Source organism: Budorcas taxicolor, chromosome 1 (assembly GCF_023091745.1).
Source record: "Budorcas taxicolor isolate Tak-1 chromosome 1, Takin1.1, whole genome shotgun sequence".
Lineage (NCBI taxonomy): Eukaryota > Metazoa > Chordata > Mammalia > Artiodactyla > Bovidae > Budorcas > Budorcas taxicolor.
In genome coordinates this window covers 109,734,318-109,757,544 of record NC_068910.1, presented here as the reverse complement: position 1 = coordinate 109,757,544, position 23,227 = coordinate 109,734,318, and the positions used below count along the sequence as shown (strand labels likewise).

Here is a 23,227-nt window from a genome sequence, read left to right as displayed (position 1 = left end):
CCTCCCAGCATCAGAGTCTTTTCCAATGAGTCAACTCTTTGCATGAGGTGGCCAAAGTACTGGAGCTTCAGCTTTAGCATCATTCCTTCCAAAGAAATCCCAGGGCCGATCTCCTTCAGAATGGACTGGTTGGATCTCCTTGCAGTCCAAGGGACTCTCAAGAGTCTTCTCCAACACCACAGTTCAAAAGCATCAATTCTTTGGCTCTCAGCCTTCTTCACAGTCCAACTCTCACATCCATACATGACCACAGGAAAAACCATAGCCTTGACTAGATGGACCTTAGTCGGCAAAGGCATGTCTCTGTTTTTGAATATACTATCTAGGTTGGTCATAACTTTCCTTCCAAGGAGTAAGCGTCTTTTAATTTCATGGCTGTAATAACCATCTGCAGTGATTTTGGAGGCCAGAAAAATAAAGTCTGACACTGTTTCCACTGTTTCCCCATCTATTTGCCATGAAGTGATGGGACCAGATGCCATGATCTTCGTTTTCTGAATGTTGAGCTTTAAGCCAACTTTTTCACTCTCCTCTTTCACTTTCATCAAGAGGCTTTTTAGTTCCTCTTCACTTTCTGCCATAAGGGTGGTGTCATCTGCATATCTGAGGTTATTGATATTTCTCCCGCCAATCTTGATTCCAGCTTGTGTTTCTTCCAGCCCAGCATTTCTCATGATGTACTCTGCATATAAGTTAAATAAGCAGGGTGACAATATACAGCCTCGACGTACTCCTTTTCCTATTTGGAACCAGTCTGTTGTTCCATGTCCAGTTCTAACTGTTACTTCCTGACCTGCATACAGATTTCTCAGGAGGCAGGTCAGGTGGTCTGGTATTCCCATCTCTTTCAGAATTTTCCACAGTTTATTGTGATCCACACAGTCAAAGGCTTTGGCATAGTCAATAAAGCAGAAATAGATGTTTTTCTGGAACGCTCTTGCTTTTTCCATGACCCAGCAGATGTTGGCAATTTGATCTCTGGTTCCTCTGCCTTTTCTAAAACCAGCTTGAACATCTGGAAGTTCATGGTTCATGTATTGCTGAAGCCTGGCTTGGAGAATTTTGAGCATTACTTGGCTAGCATGTGAGATGAGTGCAATTGTGCGGTAGTTTGAGCATTCTTTGGCATTGCCTTTCTTTGGGATTGGAATGAAAACTGACCTTTTCCAGTCCTGTGGCCACTGCTGAGTTTTCCAAATTTGCTGGCATATTGAGTGCAGCACTTTCATAGCATCATCTTTCAGGATTTGGAATAGCTCAACTGGAATTCCATCATCTCCACTAGCTTTGTTTGTAGTGATGTTTTCTAAGGCCCACTTGACTTCACATTTCAAGATGTCTGGCTCTAGATGAGTGATCACACCATCGTGATTATCCAGGTCATGAAGATCTTTTTTGCACAGTTCTTCCATGTATTCTTGCCACCTCTTCTTAATATCTTCTGCTTCTGTTAGGTCCAGACAATTTCTGTCCTTTATCGAGCCCATCTTTGCATGAAATGTTCCCTTGGTATCACTAATTTTCTTGAAGAGATCTCTAGTCTTTCCCATTTTGTTCTTTTCCTCTATTTCTTTGCATTGATCGCTGAAGAAGGCTTTCTTATCTCTTCTTGCTATTCTTTGGAACTCTGCATTCAGATGCTTATATCTCTCCTTTTCTCCTTTGCTTTTCGCCTCTCTTCTTTTCACAGCTATTTGTAAGGCCTCCCCCGACAGTCATTTTGCTTTTTTGCATTTCTTTTCCATGGGGATGGTCTTGATCCCTGTCTCCTGTACAATGTCACGAACCTCATTCCATAGTTCATCAAGCACTCTGTCTATCAGATAACAGTAGTCCCATGTAAATGCTAGTCCTCAAAAATAATAGTATGAATAGTATAAAGTGTTAAGCTTAGTTGAGGCAAGATGAGTTAATATTTTTAATGTCCTGTGTCAAATAGTACTATAATTTATACCTTAACAATGTTCTAGATCCTAAATCTCACCATTAGTATAATTATTTTACAGAAATCATTGGCACAAACATCAGTTTCCATTGTTGGGTAACTGGATGTTCCAAAGCTTAGCAATTGAAAACACAACCATTTTAGTTCAGTTCAGTTCAGTCACTCAGTCGTGTCTGACTCTTTGCAACCCCATGAACTGCAGCATGCCAGGCCTCCCGGTCCATCACCAACTCCCAGAATCCACCCAAACCCATGTCCATCGAGTCGATGATGCCATCCAACCATTTCATCCTCTGTCATCACCTTTTCCTCCTGCCCTCAATCTTTCCCAGTTTCGGGGTCTTTATCATTTACTTGCTCATAATCAGGTAATTTGGGCAGGACTCAGCAACGGTGGCTTTGCTCCACATGATCATGTAGCCGAGTCATCTGGAAGTTTCATAGGACCTTCAAGGATCCAAACTGACCTTTCTCACATGTCTGGGATCTCAGCTGAAATAACCAGAGAGGCCAACTGCCTGGGCCTGTCTCTACCTCGTGGTCTGTTCTGCTCCAGAGCCTCCTCCTTGAAGAGCTCCCAACAGAACAGCCTTGTCTTCTTCACATTCAGGCTGGGTTCTAAGACATCAGCAGGGTAAACTGCAAGGCCAGGTAAAGTGTAAGGCCATAATTTACCACATATGCTCTTACCACATTCTGTTGGTAAGAGAAAATCATAAGGCCTGTCCAGATTCACTGTTGGAGGGAGCCACAAAAAGGCATGAATACCAGGAGACAGAATTCCCTGGTGACTATAAAGTTTCATTTTATGCGTAAACAAAGCTAGGTCTTGGCACCCTCTTGTTAGTCAAACATTATTCTAGATGTTTCTGTGAAGGTATTTTTAGATGAGATCAATGCTTTCAGCTGTAAACTTTGAGTAAAGTGGATTACCTTCATCCAAGTAGTTGAAGACCTCAATGAAAAACAGTGACTTCCACTGAAGAGGGAATTCTGCCATCAGACCACCTTTGAACTCAAACTGCACCATCATCTCTTTCGAGGTGGCCTTTCCAGCCTGCTTTCTTAAAATCTTAGGAATTCAACCTGCAGATTTTGGGCTTGACAACCTTTTTAATGAGTCAGTCTTTTAAAATATATAAATTATATATATATATGCAAATGTGCATACATAAACACACATATATGGATAAATTAGGAGCCTGAGATTAAAATATATACACTATTATATATAAAATAGACAATTGACAAGTACCTACTATGTAGCACAGGAATATATACTCAATATCTTGCAGTAAACTATTATTAAAGACAATGTAAAAAAAAGAATATATTTATATACATATACTGAATCACTTTGCTGTATACCTGATACTAACACAACATTGTAAATAACTATATTTCAATAAAAATTTATTTAATTATATACATATATATCTTATTGGTTCTGCTTCTGGAGAACTTTGGCTAATACAGAAGTATCTTGCAACGAACACTATGAATTTTCAGGATAGGGACTGTAATCCCCAGATAGCTTAATAATAGTGCATGGTACTCAAGGAGTTTGTGATCTAGTTAGACAACAGACATATAAAGAATTAGAGAATACCAAAGATAATAATGCAGAAGTAACTTGCTGATAAATGATTTACTCTACAAGTGTAAACTCCACATACCTGAGGAATGTTGAACAAAAAGCCTAGTTAAAGAAACCTGTCAACCTGAATGAGGCCACTAAAAAAAAGCATAAATGTATAACCAAGCCAACTTGTCCGCAGTTTTCCCAATAAGAACAACATATTTTATGGCTGGTAATAAAATGTAGATCATATTTTCATGTCTGGGATGTATAACCTTCAGCATGCCATTTCCCAGCTCAAATGCGTGTCTTATTTTGAAGTCCAAAACATTACACTTAAAACTAATGTTAGAGTCCAGTACTCTAACATTAACATGTAGTAGTTTTCTAAGGCTGCTGTAACAAAGTACCACAAATGGAGCGGCTTAACAGAAATTTATGGTCTCATAGGTCAGGTAGCTTAGAAGTCCAAGATCAACTTATTGGTGGGGTCATGCTCCCTCCCTCTGAATGTGCCGGGAAAGAATCTGTTCCAACCCTCTCTCCTTGTTTCTGGTGGTTTGCTGGCATCTCTCGCAGTCCTTGATTTATGGATACATCAGCTCGGTCTGTGCCTTCCTGTTCACATGGTATCCTCCCTATGCGTGTATCTTCGTCCAAATTCCTTTCTATATGGACATCAGTCTATTGGGATTGGGGGTTACCCTACTCCAGTATGACCTCATCTTAACTAAACTAATTACATCAACAACTGTATTTCCAAATAAGGTCACATTCTGAGGTGTGGAGGTTAGGACTTCAACATATGAAGTTGGGGAGATACAATTCAACCCATCACAATGGGTTAGAGTACTAATAAATTAAAATCTAAGATACTTTTAAATAACTCAAACTCTTCTAACAATGCTTGTGGTCTCATTTGTTACTTTGGTAAAGGAAGACCTCTTTTCAGATGTGAAAAATGGTATTTGGGCTTATGAGTTGTGTTTCCATGCTTTGCCACTAGAGGGTAGCATCATTGCTATTTTTTTCTGCTGCTAAGTACTCCCCATTCATCCACAACAGGGACACATCAGATAAGAAGTAAATGTAGACACATTTCTCCAAGGGGTTAGGAGTAGGGAAAGTATCAGCTGGGAAGAATAGAGTGTCCTGGTCATCCCTGTACTGGTGATTCCTCTCCTGGATTTTTGCTATGGACTGAATGTTTGTGTACCCTCAAAATTCATGTGTTGAAACTCTAATCCCAGTGTGATGGTATTTGGTGGTGAGGCCTTTGGGAAGAATTAGGTCATCAGGGTGGAGCCCTCACGATGCGATTAATGCCCGTATAAGAAAGAGACTGGAGAGAGAGGACCTGTCTCTCCCACCAGGAAGTGGGCCATTTCCAGACACCAGATCTTCTGGTACCACGATCTTGGACTTCCCAGACTCCAGAATTGTGAGAAATAAACACTTCTTGTTTAAGTTACCCAGTTTATGGTGCTCTATAATAGCAACCCAAACTAAGATAATTCTGACCAGAATCAAATCACCAGTCATTTTAGAACAGAAGCCAAAGTCTCTTCTCCTGAATGGACATTTGTGTGGAAAGCAGGGCTGGGAGACAACGGGCCTTAAGAATAAAGCAGGTCCCTTGAAGAAGGAACTGAGCCATTCACTGTGCATTCTTCAAGCTTCTTCAGTGGACAGATCCCTCTCTCCCAGGGTCAGGAGATTTAAATCTCATCATGGGCTTGGCCACCAATTGACAGCACAATCTTAGACAAATCATTAACTCTGGTCTCAGAATCTTCACCTACAGACAAACACTGGGGGCCTGTTTCCTTTAAGCCACATTTTCGTTTGATTTTTCTCGCTCCTTCCTACTCCTCTAGCTCACCTTTCAATGCTACCCATTGAGAAACATTCCTTAGGTGCTACCATAGGGACCCCCCCCCCAAAAAAAAGTGTGGCTACCTTTAGGGAAGTACAACATAGTAAAAAGAAAGCATTTCAGTGCAGAGATAATTAGAGGACTGAACAGCCTATGGTCCTGTGCTGCTCTGGGCTCCATACTATAGGAATTTATAAACAGAAAAGGATGGCATGAAGCAGCAGAAAAGAAGAGCTCTGAACTGGGCCTTAAAGAATCTCCAGAAGTTAAGCTGCAAAGAAGAGGGAAGAGGCAGCAGTTAATACAACATAGACATGGAAATTAGAACAAGTTTTAGGGGTCCTCAACCCCTGTTACCAGTCTATGGTCTGTTAGGAACCAGGCAGCACAGCAAGGCTTCATCTGTATTTACAGCCACTCCCCATCACTCACACTACCACCTGAGCTGATGGAAAGAAGCTCAGGCCTCCCCCTGCTTTTGCATTTATGGTGAGCGGCATAATTATTTCATTATATATCACAGCATAATAATAACAGAAATAAAGTGCACAATAAATGTAATGACTTGAGTCATCCCAAACCAACTCCCATTCCCTCGGGTCTATGGAAAAACCGTGTTCCACAAAACCAGTCCCTGGTGCCAAAATAAGTTGGGGATCACTGCTACAGGGGTTGTGTCGACAATATGAAATTCTATAACTAGTACTGAAATAGATTCAAGCTGATTTTATTTTATTTAGGTGCAATTTTAGGCTATTTAAAATTGACCTGAGGCACCAGGGGAACCTGAGTCAGTTTCTGAGCAGATGAGAGAATTGTTCCAACTTAAATTGCTAAGCCCCTTGGTTACTTGGCTGAGCTTATTTCTGTGTTTTAGAGCCTATATGTATTTTGGCTTCACACACAAATTATTAGGTGGGGATTATATTGGGCTCCATCCCATAGTTTCTTACTAAAAATCTTTAATTCTCCCTTTTGGACATTTGAAAACAGGCAGAACAACTCAAGTTTGTAAGAGGAACCAAGTAAGAGAGTCCTCCATTTTAACCTTTTGCATTAATCATACCAATTCCTCCCAAAATTTATACAAGCACTGAACAGAGAAGGGTTGTCCTTGCTTTAAAGTATTAAAAGCTAAGAAGCTGGTATCATTTGTCATAAACAAATCATCTCCTTAACAGTAAGTCTATTTTAACATGGAAAGAGTCGAGCTAAGTACAGAATTGAGAGGAATCATAATGTTGATATTTGTGCCCTAAGGAACTATGCATGTGCAGCATTTTAGGTATTTATAATTTTATAAATAATTTTATCCATGCAGATAAGTGCAATTCATAAGTGTGCAACTGACCAACAAATTTACGCTTTTGAGTTTCAGTTACAATCTCATTAAATTTATACAGAATTGGAATATTTAAGAAAACAAGTTTCACCACATTAATAAGCTTAACAAATCAGATTTGTTGTAATAACAACTTGAGGATATTTGTTGGTTAATTGAAGTGCTGAAGAATATAAAAATATTGAATTCATAAAAACAGTGAAGTTTAAAGGGAAATCTAAGTAAGTTTAAAATCGTGCCCCAAACATTAAAGTCTTCTTAAAACTGAGTGTTAAAATTTTCTAGACCTAAAAATAGAATAATAATATTTATAAAATGAACTTAAAGGCATAAGAATGTCTTATCTTTTTTCAGTTTTATTGGTTTGGTCCAGGAATCCAATCACTATTCTCTGTACATCTCTTGAAGCACCTCTCCAAACTTAAAGCAAACATCTCCCTTTATTGCCATTTATTTAGGAGAAGTTCTTTTTTATTATTTCGTGGATGTCCTCTATTCTCTCAGTCTTCTCAATCTGGAAATCGCATTAGATAGAATATAGAATTTCTGGATTTATTTTCCCTGTGTATGAACTTCTCTTTCATGCTTTTAAATCTGTTGACTCCTTGTACTGGGAGAACTTGCCATTTCTCAGCTTTTATTTTGGCTGCTCCTGTAGTCCCTCATGACTCTTGCATCACCTTCTTAATCCACATCTGAGATACAATCACTGCAGTCTTAACTAATGAGCCCTGAGTGACATGATGAGGAGGACACCAAGATGGTCATAACCTGATCTCCTGCTCCAAAAATGAGCTGGCGGTTGGTGCCATGTGAGGCTACAGTTTTGTAAGAAAAGGCAGTTACAAGTCACAGAAATAGCTGAGGAGGTATTACCACATCCACTGCCATGTTGATACTGCGCTGAGTTATTTAAAGAGTCTCTTTTCCTTGGTTATGGCATGTCAAGCATGGGATACCTATGAAGAGGTTTGCAAAAGCTCAGGCATTGAGACTGGTTTTTGGGAAGAGTCAAGATAAAATACAAACAAAAGTAAGGGAGAATGCTCTTCCTTTACCCCTTCTTTGGTGAAGGTTCCATAAAATTATAATAATGGTGTTTAATTCATTGCTCATTGCAGGGACTAGAGGCGGACAGCTCTAAACTATGAACTTAGACCTGAACTGGAAGTTCCTCCTCTGAGAACTCACTTGTGTTCTCTCTGTGCAGAAACTGCAGGATATTTCTGCTCTCTCATAAAGACTGGTAGTATATTTACACTTATACAGTTTTCCAAATTCCAGCCTTAATCTCATTCATGCTAATTATCCTAGAGTTCCTGCTCTGGGCTAGGTACCAGCAATGCCATTTTCATGCAACTGCAGTTGATAGCTTACTCTTTTGAAATAAAAATTTGCCACAGTCATAGAAACTTGCTGGGCTAGGGGAAAAAACCCAAGATATAAGACACATATGGGGCAGAATGCCATGATCAGCTGGGACCACAATGTGTGAGCATTTCGTAGGCCAGAAATGTACTAGGGTCTATTGCACTGGTCAAGATAAATCTTCAGGCACTCACATCGGCTTTCTGTTATCATTATTCTTTTCATTCTCGTTCTTCCTTCCTTCCTTTCTCTCTTGTTCTGCTCTTATTTGCAGTATTCAGGACCACTGTGGCACGTAGGATCTTTAGCTGCAGCATGTGAACTCCTAGTTGTGACGCGTGGGATCTAGTTCCCTGACCAGGGATCAAACCCAAGCCCTGTGCGTTGGGAGCATGGCATCTTAGCCACTGGACCACCAAAGAGGTCCCCAGCTCTTTTCAGCCCTTACATAAGAAAAAGAAATATATCTAGTTCTTTGACCGAAAGAATCCACTCACCTTCCTCTTCAGTGTCATATGATAAGACCAGACTGAGGTGACTTTCAAGATATGTCAGTGCTTCTGGAATGCCAGGGAGCTCTGGGTTGTAATTGCCCACGTGTCACCTCCAGCTATCTGCTGCTGCTGCTGCTGAGTCGCTTCAGTCATGTCCGACTCTGTGTGACCCCACAGACGGCAGCCCACCAGGCTCCCCGTCCCTGGGATTCTCCAGGCAAGAGCACTGGAGTGGGTCCAGCTATCCGCTAGACTGCCTCTTTTCCTTCCTATTCAGGTTAACCGTCACGGACTCCTGCGGTGCTCCTTATCTCTTCTGTCACAGCACAGACTGGCCTTTCTGAGTAATATGTACTAAATTAGTTTTGATTTTGTCTGAGAGCCTCTAGATTCATAAAATATGCCAGGTGGAAAATGACTCATCCAGTTTAATTCCCTAACTTCAGAGAGTTATGGTAACTGTTAAAACCCTACAGGCTGGTGAATGGTAAAGCTAGAATGGGAAAGGATTTCAGACTCTCCACTGGGGGCTACTTAGTTTACCGATGAGGGAGGGGCACTGACTGTTTACCCATGTATTCCATAAAAGGCTTCTCCTTGTTTTATCCCTTCAGTTATTTCAGCAGAGGGGATGGCATGGTGGCCATACAAAGCCATGTGATGCTTTTTTTTTTTCCCCTGTGGATAACATCCTAACTCTCCTTTCCTAGATTTTCATGGCTTTTTTGCCATGTGCCCTTCTGTAACCATGGATCAGCCCTTTTTTCTCCTCTAAAAGAGTGCACCACAGGATGACTTCCGGCTTGCTTTTTCCAGGGGAGAACACAGGTGCTACAGAAAGAGATGTCTCACGAAAAGGAATTTTGGGGTCACACAGCTTCTTCTTCATAACATAAAGGTGGGGTACACTTGAATAACAAAAACAAATATCTAAGATGTTTGAACCAAGGTCCATGTATTCATTTATTTCTCAAGGTAGCAAGAAGATAAAACAATTGAAATTCCATCTATAATGAGTTACAAATGACAGTAAGCCCAGGACCCTTAAGCATATATATCTATAAGGCAAATAAAACAAATATGTTTCAGAATGTGGGCATCACACTTTAGCTAACCTGAGGGAAGCCACTCCAAGCCCCCAACACCATGACACCAAGAATCATTCTCAACCAATTGTTTTCCAAACAAAAGGTGAACAGGCAAAACTGTGACTAATAATAATAGAAGAAAAATTTCATCCAAAAAGACTGGAGGCCCATCAAAGTCACATCTCTTCTTCTGATTCTTGTTCTCGTTCAGCATTTTTCAGGAGTCCAACTTCTGAGGGGCAGAACCTCGTCAATCGAGATTTAACCAACCTGAAGACAGAATGAAAATCATCTCGTATTATGCTGTTTAAAATTAAACCTCCAAATTATCTGTATCTATAATACAACAAACTCCAAATTATCTGTGTAAATGGAAGAGGTACCCCCCAAAAGAAAATCACTTTTATTTGTCTTTGGAGCTACCTGCGAACATTTTGTGGATTAAAGCTGCATATAAGCAAACAAACACAATAAAGCTCTAATATGTAATGATTGTTTGTATCATATTCAAAATTTATAACTTTAATAATTTCTAAAACAAACGAGAATCTCTGGACTGAAGTAAGCCCAGACGAAAGAGCTCAGCTGTGTGTTAAAGAAGCCTTCTCTAAGAAGGAAGCACACAAAGGCATCTCCTTCCCCACGTCAAGCCCCAGGTCAAGTCTGGGCTGTACTGCAGCCCTTACTGTGTCTTCAGAGAGCTGCTTCTTTGCTGGCCCCAAGCTGCTCTATTGCATGTGATGGTCCTGGATGCATTCAGAAGTTGAAAGAAGTGACCTGTATTCTTCTAACTATTTGCATAGATTAAGAGAATCTGTAGGTGTGGTCAGGAAATTATCATTTTGGCATTGGAAGATATGAAACTTCTTGGTGGCAGAAACTCAGCAGGCTCTTGACTTCTCTGATGTAATAAAAACTAGGTAAAGCTTTTCCTGTGCAGGATTATTTGTGAAGCCATCTCGCTGTGACTATGTCAATAAAACATAGCTAACTTTTAGAAATACACAATATGGAAACAAACTGATAAATAAAATCATTCTCATTTTTTGGGAAAAAAATGTGACTAGCCTATCTGTACCTATATACTTGTTTCCTGCCTTTCTGCTCCCAGTGAAGGTCTGGCCCACCCCTCACAATATACCTAGTTTTTACTTGTGCTCTGGATCTCACTAGAGTATGAACTTCCGAAGAACAGAGACTTCATCTTATTTACTGCCTTAACTCTTGCCAGAGTCTAGAACGATGTCCAGTACAGAATGCCTCACCACATATTTAATGATTTAGTGGGCTTGTGGAATGATCTTCCCGGAGTTTATGTCACTCATCTTGTTGTTCAGTCACTCAGTCGTGTCAGATTCTTTGGGACCCCATGCACTACAGCACGCCATGCTTCCCTGTCCTTCACTATCTCCACAGTTTGCTCAGACTCAGTCCATTAAGTCGATGATGCCATCCAGCCATCTCATCCTCTGTCACCCACTTCTCCTCCTGCCCTCAATCTTTCCCAGGCTCTTGGCACCAGGTGGCCATCAGAAGTAATTCTTCAGTCACTTGCAACTCACCATTAATTCCTCCAACACACAACTGAGCAATATCAGTAACATCTATTGACTTATCAAGAGCCAAGAAAAATGACTCAAAGTCATTTGCCTTGATAATTAGTTAACCATTGACCTTGCTCCCAATGTCCTCAACTCCAATGCACTACTCTCATGAAAGGCCAATACTTCTAACTAAGGGGACAACTGGGACAGTGTGCCATTTTTAAACCCACACAGTCACCTGCATATTGCAAAATCTGAATATGTGCTAAATGAAAGGAATTAATTAGTTACTTCATTCATTAGATTTATTCCTGATGACTCCTAGAAAATAAAGAACTGTCTACTTATTACCAACTAATTGTTAACACAGAATCTAAGGACTCCTCCTTTTCCCACATCTGCTCTCTGAGTTGTATCTGTTGCTGTTGTTGTTCAGTCATAAGTCATATCCAACTCTTTGCAACTCCATGGACTACAGCATGCCAGGCACCCCTGTCCTTCACTATCTCAGGGAGTTTGCTCAAACTCATATCCATTGAGTTGGTGATGCCATCCAATCATCTCATTCTCTGTCACCCCCTTCTCCTCCTGCACTTAATCTTTCCCAGCATCAGGGTTTTTTCCAATGAGTTGGCTCTTCATATCAAGTGGCCAATGTATTGGAGGTTCAGCTTCAGCATCAGTCCTTTCAATGAATATTCAGGACTGATTTCCTTTAGGATTGACTGGTTTGATCTCCCTGCTGTCCAAGAGACTCTCAAGAGCCTTCTCCAGCACCACAGTTCGAAAGCAACAGTTCTTCGGCATTCAGCTTCCTTTATGGACCAACTCTCACATCCATGCATGACCACTGGAAAAACCATAGCTTTGACTATACAGATCTTTGTTGGCAAATAATGACTCTGCTTTTTAATATGCTGTCTGGGTTGGTCATAGCTTTTCTTCCAAGGAGCAAGCATCTTTTAATCTCATGGCTTTTAATCTCATGTCACCATCCACAGTGATTAGGGAACCCAAGAAAGTAAAATCTGCCACTTTTTCCATTTTTTCCCCCATCTATTTGCCATGAAGTGATGGGACCAGATGCCATGACCTTAGACTTTTGAATGTTAAGTTTTAAGCCAGCTTTTTGGCTCTCCTCTTTAACCTTCATCAAAAAGCTCTTCAGTTCCTCTTCACTTTCTGCCATTAGGGTGGTATCAGATTGAGGGATAGAGTAATAAAAGGAAGTGCAAATAATTGTTATTTCTTGGAATCATGCAAGTCCAGGAAATTAAGGTCAGGGTGTGTCTGGGCTTTTGCTCCCACATGTTCTTTTCAGTTAATATAAGAGCAGAGCTGAGACTCTGGGTATACTTCCAGAGTCGATCTGGAAATCAAACTTTCAAAAGGCAAACTACAATCTGATGTGAATTTGTTCATTTCTATTTCGTTCTTCAATATGGCTCACAAGAGTCGTCTCCTCGAAGACCAACCTGAAAATGGGTAATATTTCTCTGTCCATCCAGAGGGGCTTTTTAAATAGCTCTGTACCACAGTGGTGTTATATATGAAGTACAATAAAGATTTCATAAAGATAGGCCTGTCCTATGAGCTGTCATGAGGAGAACAGCAGGCATGGGACTAGATGAGGCAATCCTTAAATCATTATTCTGGAAAGCTGAAAAGTATGGCTTCATTTTTCAGAGATTTGGGAGGTAGGAGTTTCATAACCCAGTTTTGTTTCCATGGTGATCTTTGTGCTCTGTCAAATAAATTCTGATAGAATGTCCTCAAAACCCATCAGCTGTGACTGAGTTACAATCCAGTTCACAGTCAAACCATGATGAACAGATTTTCAAAACTCTTCATGACTACAGGAACTACATATGACCTCACTGAAAGTTTGTATTTATTCTTCATGATATTCTTTAAGCTACTGCTTAACATTATATAAACATACACTAGAACACATGTTTTTGGCCTTATATTTCAAGAGCAATATGAGAGTGAAACTTAAAAGCATATAAAACATTATTTCCAAACAACTGAACACTATTTGAGTAGTTCTGAAACAGATCTGTTAAAACAGAAATAAGTGTCTATTGGGTACCTATATAATTTTGACAGCATGACAAGAGCTGTGAGAGATATGAAAAAAGGTCTTTTCCTGCAGGTGAACAATCTAGGTAGCAGATAAGACTAACATGAGCTAGTAGTAAATATCACAAGATAGATCGCAACTGTTAAAATGTGTGTTAGAGACTAAAGTACTGTAAAACTCATGAAGGGAGATAAGCAAAGACTAAGACAATCACAGAAGTTTTCACAGGAGAGATGAGCATTTAATTGGGATATGCCAGGTAGAGGTAACTATGTGGTCAATAAGTCGAAGGTTCTGGGTAAGGAGAGCCAATTGAAACAGTAAACATGGAGTTTCTGGTTTCCAGAAAACTAAAGGTGGATACGAGATTCATTAGTGGTCTGAAGGTTTTTGAAACAGGAAGAGACAATAGTCTTTTTTTGGCTCTGGATGGGAGCTGACATGGGGTAGAGAGATTGCTTGAATGCCAGCTTTATTCTTGGAGGCTGCACAGCCCCTAAGGAGATGAGGCCCAGAAGTCAGCCTAAAACAACAGAGGAAGAAGTCAAGTTTCACTCAATGACAGAGTGAGCCTTAACCACCAGCGCATACATATGCTTTGAGGGAACTGAATAGGACTAATAGAAATCACTCAGTGAGAAGGTGGAATTTCCCAGCGCCCGTGGCACTTAGACCTCTGTACTATGCTGTGCTTAGCTGCTCAGTCGTGTCTGACTCTTTGCGACCCCATGGACTGTAGCCCGCCAGGCTCCTCTGTCCATGGGGATCCTCCCGGCAAGACTACTGGAGTGGGTTGCCCCGCCCTCCTCCAGGGGATCTTCCCAACAAGCCAGGGATCGAACCCATGTCTCTTGCACTGCAGGTGGATTATTTACCGTGTTAGCCACCAAGGAAACTTAGACCTCAAGTAGGGGGTGACTACAGATCAAGGTAGGCTGACCCAAAATATACGAGAGACATAATGGAAGCTAGACCAGGAAAGGACTTCCTCACCCAGAGACACAACACCAAAGCTCTTTAGCAGTGAAGCTCAAAGAAGCACAGAGCAGGAGAGATAACCTGGGTAAATGTCTAGAGAAAGGACTAGAAAGCTAGTTCAGGCAGAGTCCGAGACCCCTCTGGTCTAGAATCAGCTACTGTAATTTAGGGATTTAGAGAACATGCTAGATGTGTACTATCCAATATGGTAATACTACGCATATATGAATATTTAAATTAATTAAAATTAATGCGGCAGTAGGCACATGTCCGCCTGTAATGTAAGAGACCTGGGTTTGACCCCTGGGTTGGGAAGATCCCCTGGAGAAGGGCATGGCAACCCACTCCAGTGTTCTTGCCTGGAGATTTCCCATGGACAGAGGAGCCTGGTGGGCTACAATCCATGGGGTTGCAAAGAGCTGGACAGGACTGAGCGACCAAGCACAGCACAGGCACATGTCGAATAATCACACAGAGCTCATGTCTATCTGATGACCGCAGACATAGAACAATCTTCAATCAATGCTTAAGTCTCAGGGATTGGAGCCTGCGTGATCAATAGTTGGAATCAGCCAAGCCAACTGTGGTTTGGCATTAGCTACCATGCTAACAGAAATAATAATGAACCATACTCACTTCTTTCATTCCTACAATCCTTCAAGCTTCAGTTTAATTCTCAATTGTGAGGAGGCCTCCTCTGTGTTCCAATAGTGCTTTATTCTTACACTATTTCCATGTATCGTACTATATTTAAACTGTCTCTCTGTCCCCATAGGGTCTATACCTTATACAGTTTTTGATACAAGAGAAGAACAAGAACAAGAGGAATAATAAAAAGAACAAGAGTGAGTGGGGGAGGTGGTTCAAGATAGCAGCCTAGGAAGGTCCTGAATTCACCTCCTGCCATGGACACAGCAAATCTACAGCTTCATAAGGAACAATTCCCTATTTTAAAAAAAAAAAAAAAAAAAGACCCGAAAACTAGCCAAAGAGCTCCTCTACAACACAGGACAAGATCCACAATGAGATGGGTAAAAGAGGCAGAGACATGGTCCCATCAAAGACCCCACCCCCAGTATGAAGACTCACAATCAAAGAGATCTCACAGATACAGAGCTTCTTCCTGAGGGGCAAGAATTTGTGCCCTATATCAGGCACCCGAACCCCTGGGACTTGCATTGGTGAGATGAGCCCCAAAACATCTGGCTTTGAAGACCAACAGGGAGATGTCGAGAAGAACCAAAGGGGTGTAAGGAATAGAGATTCCATTGTGAAAGGGCTTGCATGCAGCCTCACCCACCTGGCCATACAACATAAAACCCACAGTTTGAAAAGTGTCTAGACCATACATGAATGGAATTCATTTCCTAACCTTAGAGCATCTACTAGTAAGGAAGAAATCTGTTAGGATTCTCTCCAGGAATGGAAGCACTGGCAGGTTCCATTTTTGCTTTCTTCCCTCTCTACTTTGCTAGTGCCAGCACTAGCAGCCACCATGTTTGCACTCTTTTTCTAACTTGCTAGCACCAGTGTTAGAAATCAAAGGAGAAATTTAAAAATACCCAGAGATAAGTGTAAATGGAAATACAACATACCAAAACCTAGACAGCAAAAGCAGTTCTAAGATGAAATTTATTTATAGCAACACAGGTCTACCTCAAGAAATAATAAAAAATTCAAATAAACAGCCTAAATTTTACATCTAAGGGAACTAGAAAAAATGAACAAAGCAAGCACAGTCATTATGAGGAAGGAAATAATAAAGATCAGAGCAGAAGTAAATGAAATAGAGACTAAAACAGCAATAGAAAAGATCAATGAAACAAACTGCTGGTTCTTTGAAAAGATAAAATAGACAAACTTTTAGCCTTACTCCCTAAGAAAAAAAGAGAAGGCTTAAATAAATAAAATCAGAAATATAAGAGGAGAAATTTCAAGTGATACCAAAAAAAAGGTACAAAGGATTAAGAAAGCATTACGAACTATTAAACACCAACAGATTGAATAACCTGGAAGTAATGAATAAATTCCCAGGAACATACATCTTCCAGGACTGAATCATCATGAAATAAAATATCTGAATAGATCAATTACTAGGAAAAATACTGAAACAGTAATCTCAAACAAAAAACTGTCAATGAAGAAAAGTCCAAGACCAGGTGGTTTCACTGGTAAACAGCACAGATATTAAAAAAAGATTTAAATACCTATCCTTCTCAAACTCTTTCAAAAAATGTAAGAGAAGAGAATGCTCCCAGACTCATTTCACAAGGCCAACATTACCCTGATGCCAAAATCAGACAAAGATATCACACAGGAGAATAAAATTATAGGCTAATATCACTGATGAACATAGGTGCTAAAATCTTCAACAAAATATTAGCAAACTGAATTCAAGAATGCATTAAAAGGATCATGTACCCCGATCAGTGAGATTTATTCCAAGGATGCAAGGATGGTTCAACATCCACAAATCAATAATATGATACATCACATTAACAAAAAGAATAATTAAAATCATATGATTATCTCAACAGTTGCATTTATGATAAAAAAAAAACCTCTCAACAAGTGGGTATAAAGAGAACATACCTTAACCTAATAAAGGCCATATATGACATGCTCACAGGTAACATCATACTCAGTGATGAAATCAGGAAGGTTTTTTCCTTTAAATCAGGACCAAGACAATGATGCTTACTCTAGCCACTTTTAGTCAAAATAGCATTGTAACTCAGAAAATTTAGGCAAGGGGAAAAAAGCATACAAATTGAAAAGGAAGAAGTAAAACTGTTACTACTTGCAGATGACATATATATATATTGGAGAAGGCAATGGCACCCTACTCCAGTACTCTTGCCTGGAAGATCCCATGGATAGAGGAGTCTGGTAGGCTGTAGTCCATGGGGTCACTAAGAGTTGGACATGATTGAGCGACGACTTCCCTTTCACTTTTCACTTTCATGCATTGGAGAAGGAAATGGCAACCCATTCCAGTGTTCTTGCCTGGAGAATCCCAGGGACGGGGGAGCCTGGCGGGCTTCTGTCTATGGGGTCGCACAGAGTCGGACACGACTGAAGTGACTTAGCATATATATATATATGACTTCCCTTGTAGCTCGGTTGGTAAATAATCTGCCTGCAATGCAGGAGACCTGAGTTCAATTCCTGGGCAGGAGGATCCCCTGGAGAAGGAAATGGCAACCCACTCCAGTATTCTTGCCTGGAGAATCCCCATGGACAGAGGAGCCTGACAGGCTACAGTCCATGGGGTCACAAGAGTTGGACACAACTTAGAGACTAAATCACTATATACATATATATATATATATATATATATATATATGTATATATGTAAAACCCTAAATACTCCACCAAAAAAACCCAGAACCAATAAATTCAGTAAAGTTGCTGGGTAAAAAATTAATATGCAAACTTATATTTTTATATACTACCAATGAACTATCAGAAAGAAAAGTTAAGAAAAAAATCCCATTTAAAATGGCATCGACACCCGTGGTTGATTCATGTCAATGTAGGGCAAAACCAATACAGTATTGTAAATTAAAATAAAGGGAAAAAAATTATTACAAAAAAATAAAAAATAAAAATAAAATGGCATCGAAAAGAATAAAATATAAAATATATGCTAACAAATTTAACTAAGGAGACGAAAGATCTACACACTGAAAACTATAAGACACTGATGAAAGTAATTGAAGAAGACACAAATAAGTAGAAAAATATTCCATGCTTATGGATTGGAAGAATATCATTAAAATGTCCATATTATCCCAAAAAATCTACAGATTCAATGCAATCCCTACCAAATTACCAAAGGTATTTTTCATAGAAATAGAACAAACAGTCCTAAAATTTGCATGGAATCACAAAAGATCCTGAATAGCCTAAGCACTCTGGCAAAGGAGAACAAAGCTGGAGGAAGCATGCTTTCTGATTTCAGACTATGCTATGAAGCTGTAAAATCAAAACAGTATCATATTGGCATAAAAAGATAGATGGTACAGACTAGATGGCCTAAAAATAAACCCACACATAATATGGGCAGTCAATTTACAATAAAGAAGGCACAAATACAAAGTAGGGAAAGGCCAGTCTCTTCAAAAATAGTGCTGGGAAAACTGGATAGCCACATGCAAAAGAATAAAACTGGACCACTGTCTTACATCATATACAAAAATTTGCTCAACTGAGATATTTATATGTTTATATTTATAATATTTTATACTTATATGTATGTAATAGAATATTACTCAGCCATAAAAAAGAATGGACTGGACCTTAAGGGTATTACGCTAAGTGAAATAAGGCATCAAGGAAGAAAATACCATAACATTTTAGTTATCTGTGAGATCTGAAAAACAAACAAAACACAGATACAGAATGGTTGCCAGAATGTGGAGAGGTGGGCATAAATAGATGTAGGGTATCAGGAGGCACAAACTTCCCAGTTATAAAATAAATAAGTCTTATAGTTTTCAGAGTACCAGTCTTTTGTCTCCTTAAGTAGGTTTATTCCTAAGTATTTTATTATTCTTAATGAGATGGTAAATGGGGTTGTTTCTTGAATGTCTCCTTCTGGTCTTTCATTGTTAGAGTATAGAAATGCATAGATTTATGTGCACTAATTTTCTGACCTGCAACTTGATCAAATTCACTGATGAGCTCCAGTGGTTTTCTTTGGATTTTCTACGTATAGCATCTTTAGGACTTTCTGTGTATAGCATCAGGTCATCTGCAAACAATGACAGTTTCACGTCTTCTTTTTCCAATTCGGATTCTGTTTGTTTTCCTTTTCCGATTGCCATAGCTAGGACTTTCAAAACTATGTTGAAGAGAAGGGGCAAGAGTGGACATCCTTGTCTTTTTCCTGATCTTAGAGGAGATGCCTTTACCCTTCCACTTTTGAGAATAATGTTAGCTGTAGGTGTGTCTTATATGACCTTTCAGGTATGTACTCAAATGACGTTGAGGTATGTACCCAAATCCCAAAGAAAGTGAAAGTGAAGTTGCTCAGTCGTGTCCGACTCTTTGCAACCTGTGGACTGTAGTCCACCAAGTTCCTCCATCCATGGGATTCTCCAGGCAAGAATACTGGAGTGGGTTCCCATTTCCTTTCCCAAAGAAAGGTAATGCCAAAGAATCCTCAAACTACCACACAATTGCACTCATCTCACATGCTAGCAAAGTAATGCTCAAAATTCTCCAAGCCAGGCTTCAGCAATATGTGAACTGTGAACTTCCAGATGTTCAAGCTGGTTTTAGAAAAGGCAGAGGAAACAGAGATCAAATTGCCAACATCCACTGGATCATCGAGAAAGCAAGAGAGTGCCAGAAAAACATCTATTTCTGCTTTATTGATTATGCCAAAGCCTTTGACTGTGTGGAACACAATAAACTGTGGAAAATTCTGAAAGAGATGAGAATACCAGACCACTTGGTCTGCCTCTTGAGAAACGTATATGTAGCAACAGAACCGGACATGGGACATGGGACAACAGACTGGTTCCAAATAGGAAAAGGAGGACAACAAGGCTGTATATTGTCACCCTACTTATTTAACTTCTATACAGAGTACATCATGAGAAATGCTGGGCTGGAAGAAGCACAGGCTGGAATCAAGATTGGCAGGAGAAATATCAATAACCTCAGATACGCAGATGACACCACCCTTATGGAAGAAAGTGAACAGGAACTAAAGACCCTCTTGATGAAAGTGAAAGAGGACAGTGAAAAAGGTGACCTAAAGCTCAACATTCAAAAAACTAAGAGCATGGCATCTGGTCCCATCACTTCATGGGAAATAGATAGGGAAACAGTGGAAACAGTGTCAGATTTTATTTTGGGGGAGTCCAAAATCACTGCAGATGGTGATTGCAGCCATGAAATTAAAAGACGCTTACTCCTTGGAAGGAAAGTTATGACCAACCTAGAGAGCATAATAAAAAGCAGAGACATTATTTTGCCAACAAAGGTCCATCTAGTCAAGGCTATGGTTTTTCCAGTGGTCATGTATGGATGTGAGAGTTGGACTTTGAAGAAAGCTGAGCGCCAAAGAATTGATGCTTTTGAACTGTGGTGTTGGAGAAGACTCTTGAGAGTCCCTTGGACTGCAAGGAGATTCAACCAGCCCATCCTAAGGGAGATCAGTCCTGGGTGTTCATTGGAAGGACTGACACTAAAGCTGAAACTCCAATACTTTGGCCACCTCATGCGAAGAGCTGATTCATTAGAAAAGACCCTGATGCTGGGAGGGATTGGGGGCAGGAAGATAAGGGGACAACAGAGGATGAGATGGCTGGATGGCATCACCGACTCGACAGACATGAGTTTGAGTAAACTCCAGGAGTTGGTGATGGACAGGGAGGCCTGGCGCGCTGCGATTCATGAGGTTGCAAAGAGTCAGACATGACTGAGCGACTGAACTGAACTGAACTGATGTACCCAAATTATTTTGAGGTATGTACTCTCTGTGTCCACTTTCTGAAGAGTTTTTAAAATCATAAATAGGTGTTGAATTCTGTCAAAAGATTTTTCTGCATCTTGAAATGATCATGTCACCTCACACCAGTCAGAATGGCCATCATCAAAAAACTCCACAAACAATAAATGCCGGAGAGGGTGTTAGAAGGGAACCCTCTCACACTGTCAGTGGGAATGTGAACTGGTGCAGCCACTGTGGAGAACAGTACAAAGGTTCCTTAAGAAGCTAAAAATAGAGCTACCATATGATTCTACAATCCCACTCCTGGGCATCAGTTCAGTTCAGTTCAGTCGCTCAGTCGTGTCTGACTCTTTGCAACCCCATGAATCACAGCACGCCAGGCCTCCCTGTCCATCACCAACTCCCGGAGTTCACTCAGACTCACGTCCATCAAGCCAGTGATGCCATCCAGCCATCTCATCCTCTGTCGTCCCCTTCTCCTCCTGCCCCCAATCCCTCCCAGCATCAAAGTCTTTTTCAATGAGTCAACTCTTCTCATGAGGTGGCCAAAGTACTGGAGTTTCAGCTTTAGCATCATTCTTTCCAAAGAAATCCCAGGGCTGATCTCCTTCAGAATGGACTTGTTGGATCTCCTTGCAGTCCAAGGGACTCTCAAGAGTCTTCTCCAACACCACAGTTCAAAAGCATCAGTTCTTTGGTGCTCTCCTGGGCATATACCCAGAGAAAAACATGGTCCGAAAGGATACATGTACCTCAGTGTTCATTGCAGCACTATTTACAACAACCAAGACATTTAGGAAGCAACCTAAATGTCCATGGAGAGAAGAATGGATTAAAAAATTTGTGGTACATATATATATAAAGGAAGATTACTCAACTATACAAAAGAATGAAATAATGCCTTGTGCAGCATCATGAATGAACCTAGAGATTGTCATACTGAGTGAAGTAAGTCAGAGAAAGCAATATCATATGATATTGCTTATACGTGGAATCTAAAAAGAAATGATACAAGTGAACTAATTTATAAAACAGACCTACAGACTTAGAGAAGGAACTTATGGTTATGGCGGGGTGGGGGAGGAATGGGGGCTATTTAGAGAGTTTGGGGTTGACATGTACACACTATTATAGTTAAAATGGATAACCAACAAAGTCCTACTATATAGCACAGGGAACTCTGCTCAGTTTCCTGTAACAACCTAATGGGGAAAAGAATTTGAAAAAGAATAGATACATGTATATGTAGAACTGAATCACCTTGTTGTACACCTGAGACTAACACAACCTTGTTAACCAACTGTACTCGAATATGAAATGAAAAGCTAAAACGTGAAAATAAAAGAAATAAATCATGGGAATGTTATATATAGCATGCTGACTATAATCAATAATATTGCATTGTAGATTTGAAAGTTGTTAAGAAAGTAAATCTTGAAAGTTCTCATCACAAGGGAAAAAGTGTTTGTAAATCTGTATTATGACAAATGGTATAACTAGACTTATTGTGGTGGTCATTTTGCAATGTATATAAAAGTTCAATCATTATGTTGAACACCTGAAACTTGTATAATGTTGTGTGCCAACTGTACTGTATTTAGTTGCTCAGTCGTGTTCAACTCTTTGGAACCCCATGGGCTGTAGCCCATCAGGCTTCTCTGTCTATGGGGATTCTCCAGGGAAGAATATTGGAGTGGGTTTCCATGCCCTCCTCCAGGGGATCCTACCAATCCAGGGGTCGAACCCAGGTCTCCCACATTGCAGGCAGACTCTTTACCACCTAAGCCACCAGGGAATCCCCAAGAAATACTGGAGAGGGTAGTCTATGCCTTCTCCAGGGGATCTTCCTGACCTAGGAATTGAACCAGGGTCTCCTGCACTGAAGGAGGATTCTTTCCCAGCTGAGCTACCAGGGAAGCCGCATGTCAACTGAACTTCAATTTAAAAAGAAATCTATCACAGGAACCAGAAAAAAAAAAAAAAGAACAAGCACAAGAAAAAGAAGAATCTTCGTTGACTTATTATGTTGTAGGCAGTTGAAATACACAATTTTCATTTAGGTCTCCATTATTTAAACAACAAAACTGATATTTAAGGTGATTAAATAATCTACCCTAAGTCATATAGCTGACAAGCAGCAGAGCTAGAATATGGGTTCTTAGCAATCTGTATATTGCTCCTCATTCATCATGAAATATTGTATCAAAGTCCTTGTAAAAACATGGATCATTTAACTGAATCTTACTGTTAGAAGTATTGCAGTAAATGTCAAATTAATCAGATACTCAAACTTAATGGGAGACATACATGTTTGTCAAGAATGACCACAAGCTTGGGAAATTCTATAACTGAGGTATGCATGGGGAAGTGGAGGGGGCTCACTGCAAGTATGGGGAGGACTTTGTGGAAAAGAAAACAGCATATGCAAAGACATGGAGGCACAGAAGAGTGTGTTGAAGGGTGA

General features: G+C 40.1%; 1 protein-coding gene across 1 annotated transcript in view; it reads right to left on the bottom strand.

The window, feature by feature from the left end:
* Positions 1-9,584: 9,584 nt before the first annotated feature.
* TMEM45A (transmembrane protein 45A) overlaps positions 9,585-23,227 on the bottom strand; it is a 39,928-nt gene continuing 26,285 nt past the window's right edge. Inside the window, exon 6 of the mRNA XM_052641445.1 lies at positions 9,585-9,962. Coding sequence (XP_052497405.1) covers positions 9,869-9,962 — 94 coding nt within the window. The 3' untranslated portion in view covers positions 9,585-9,868. The remainder of the gene's footprint in view (positions 9,963-23,227) is intronic.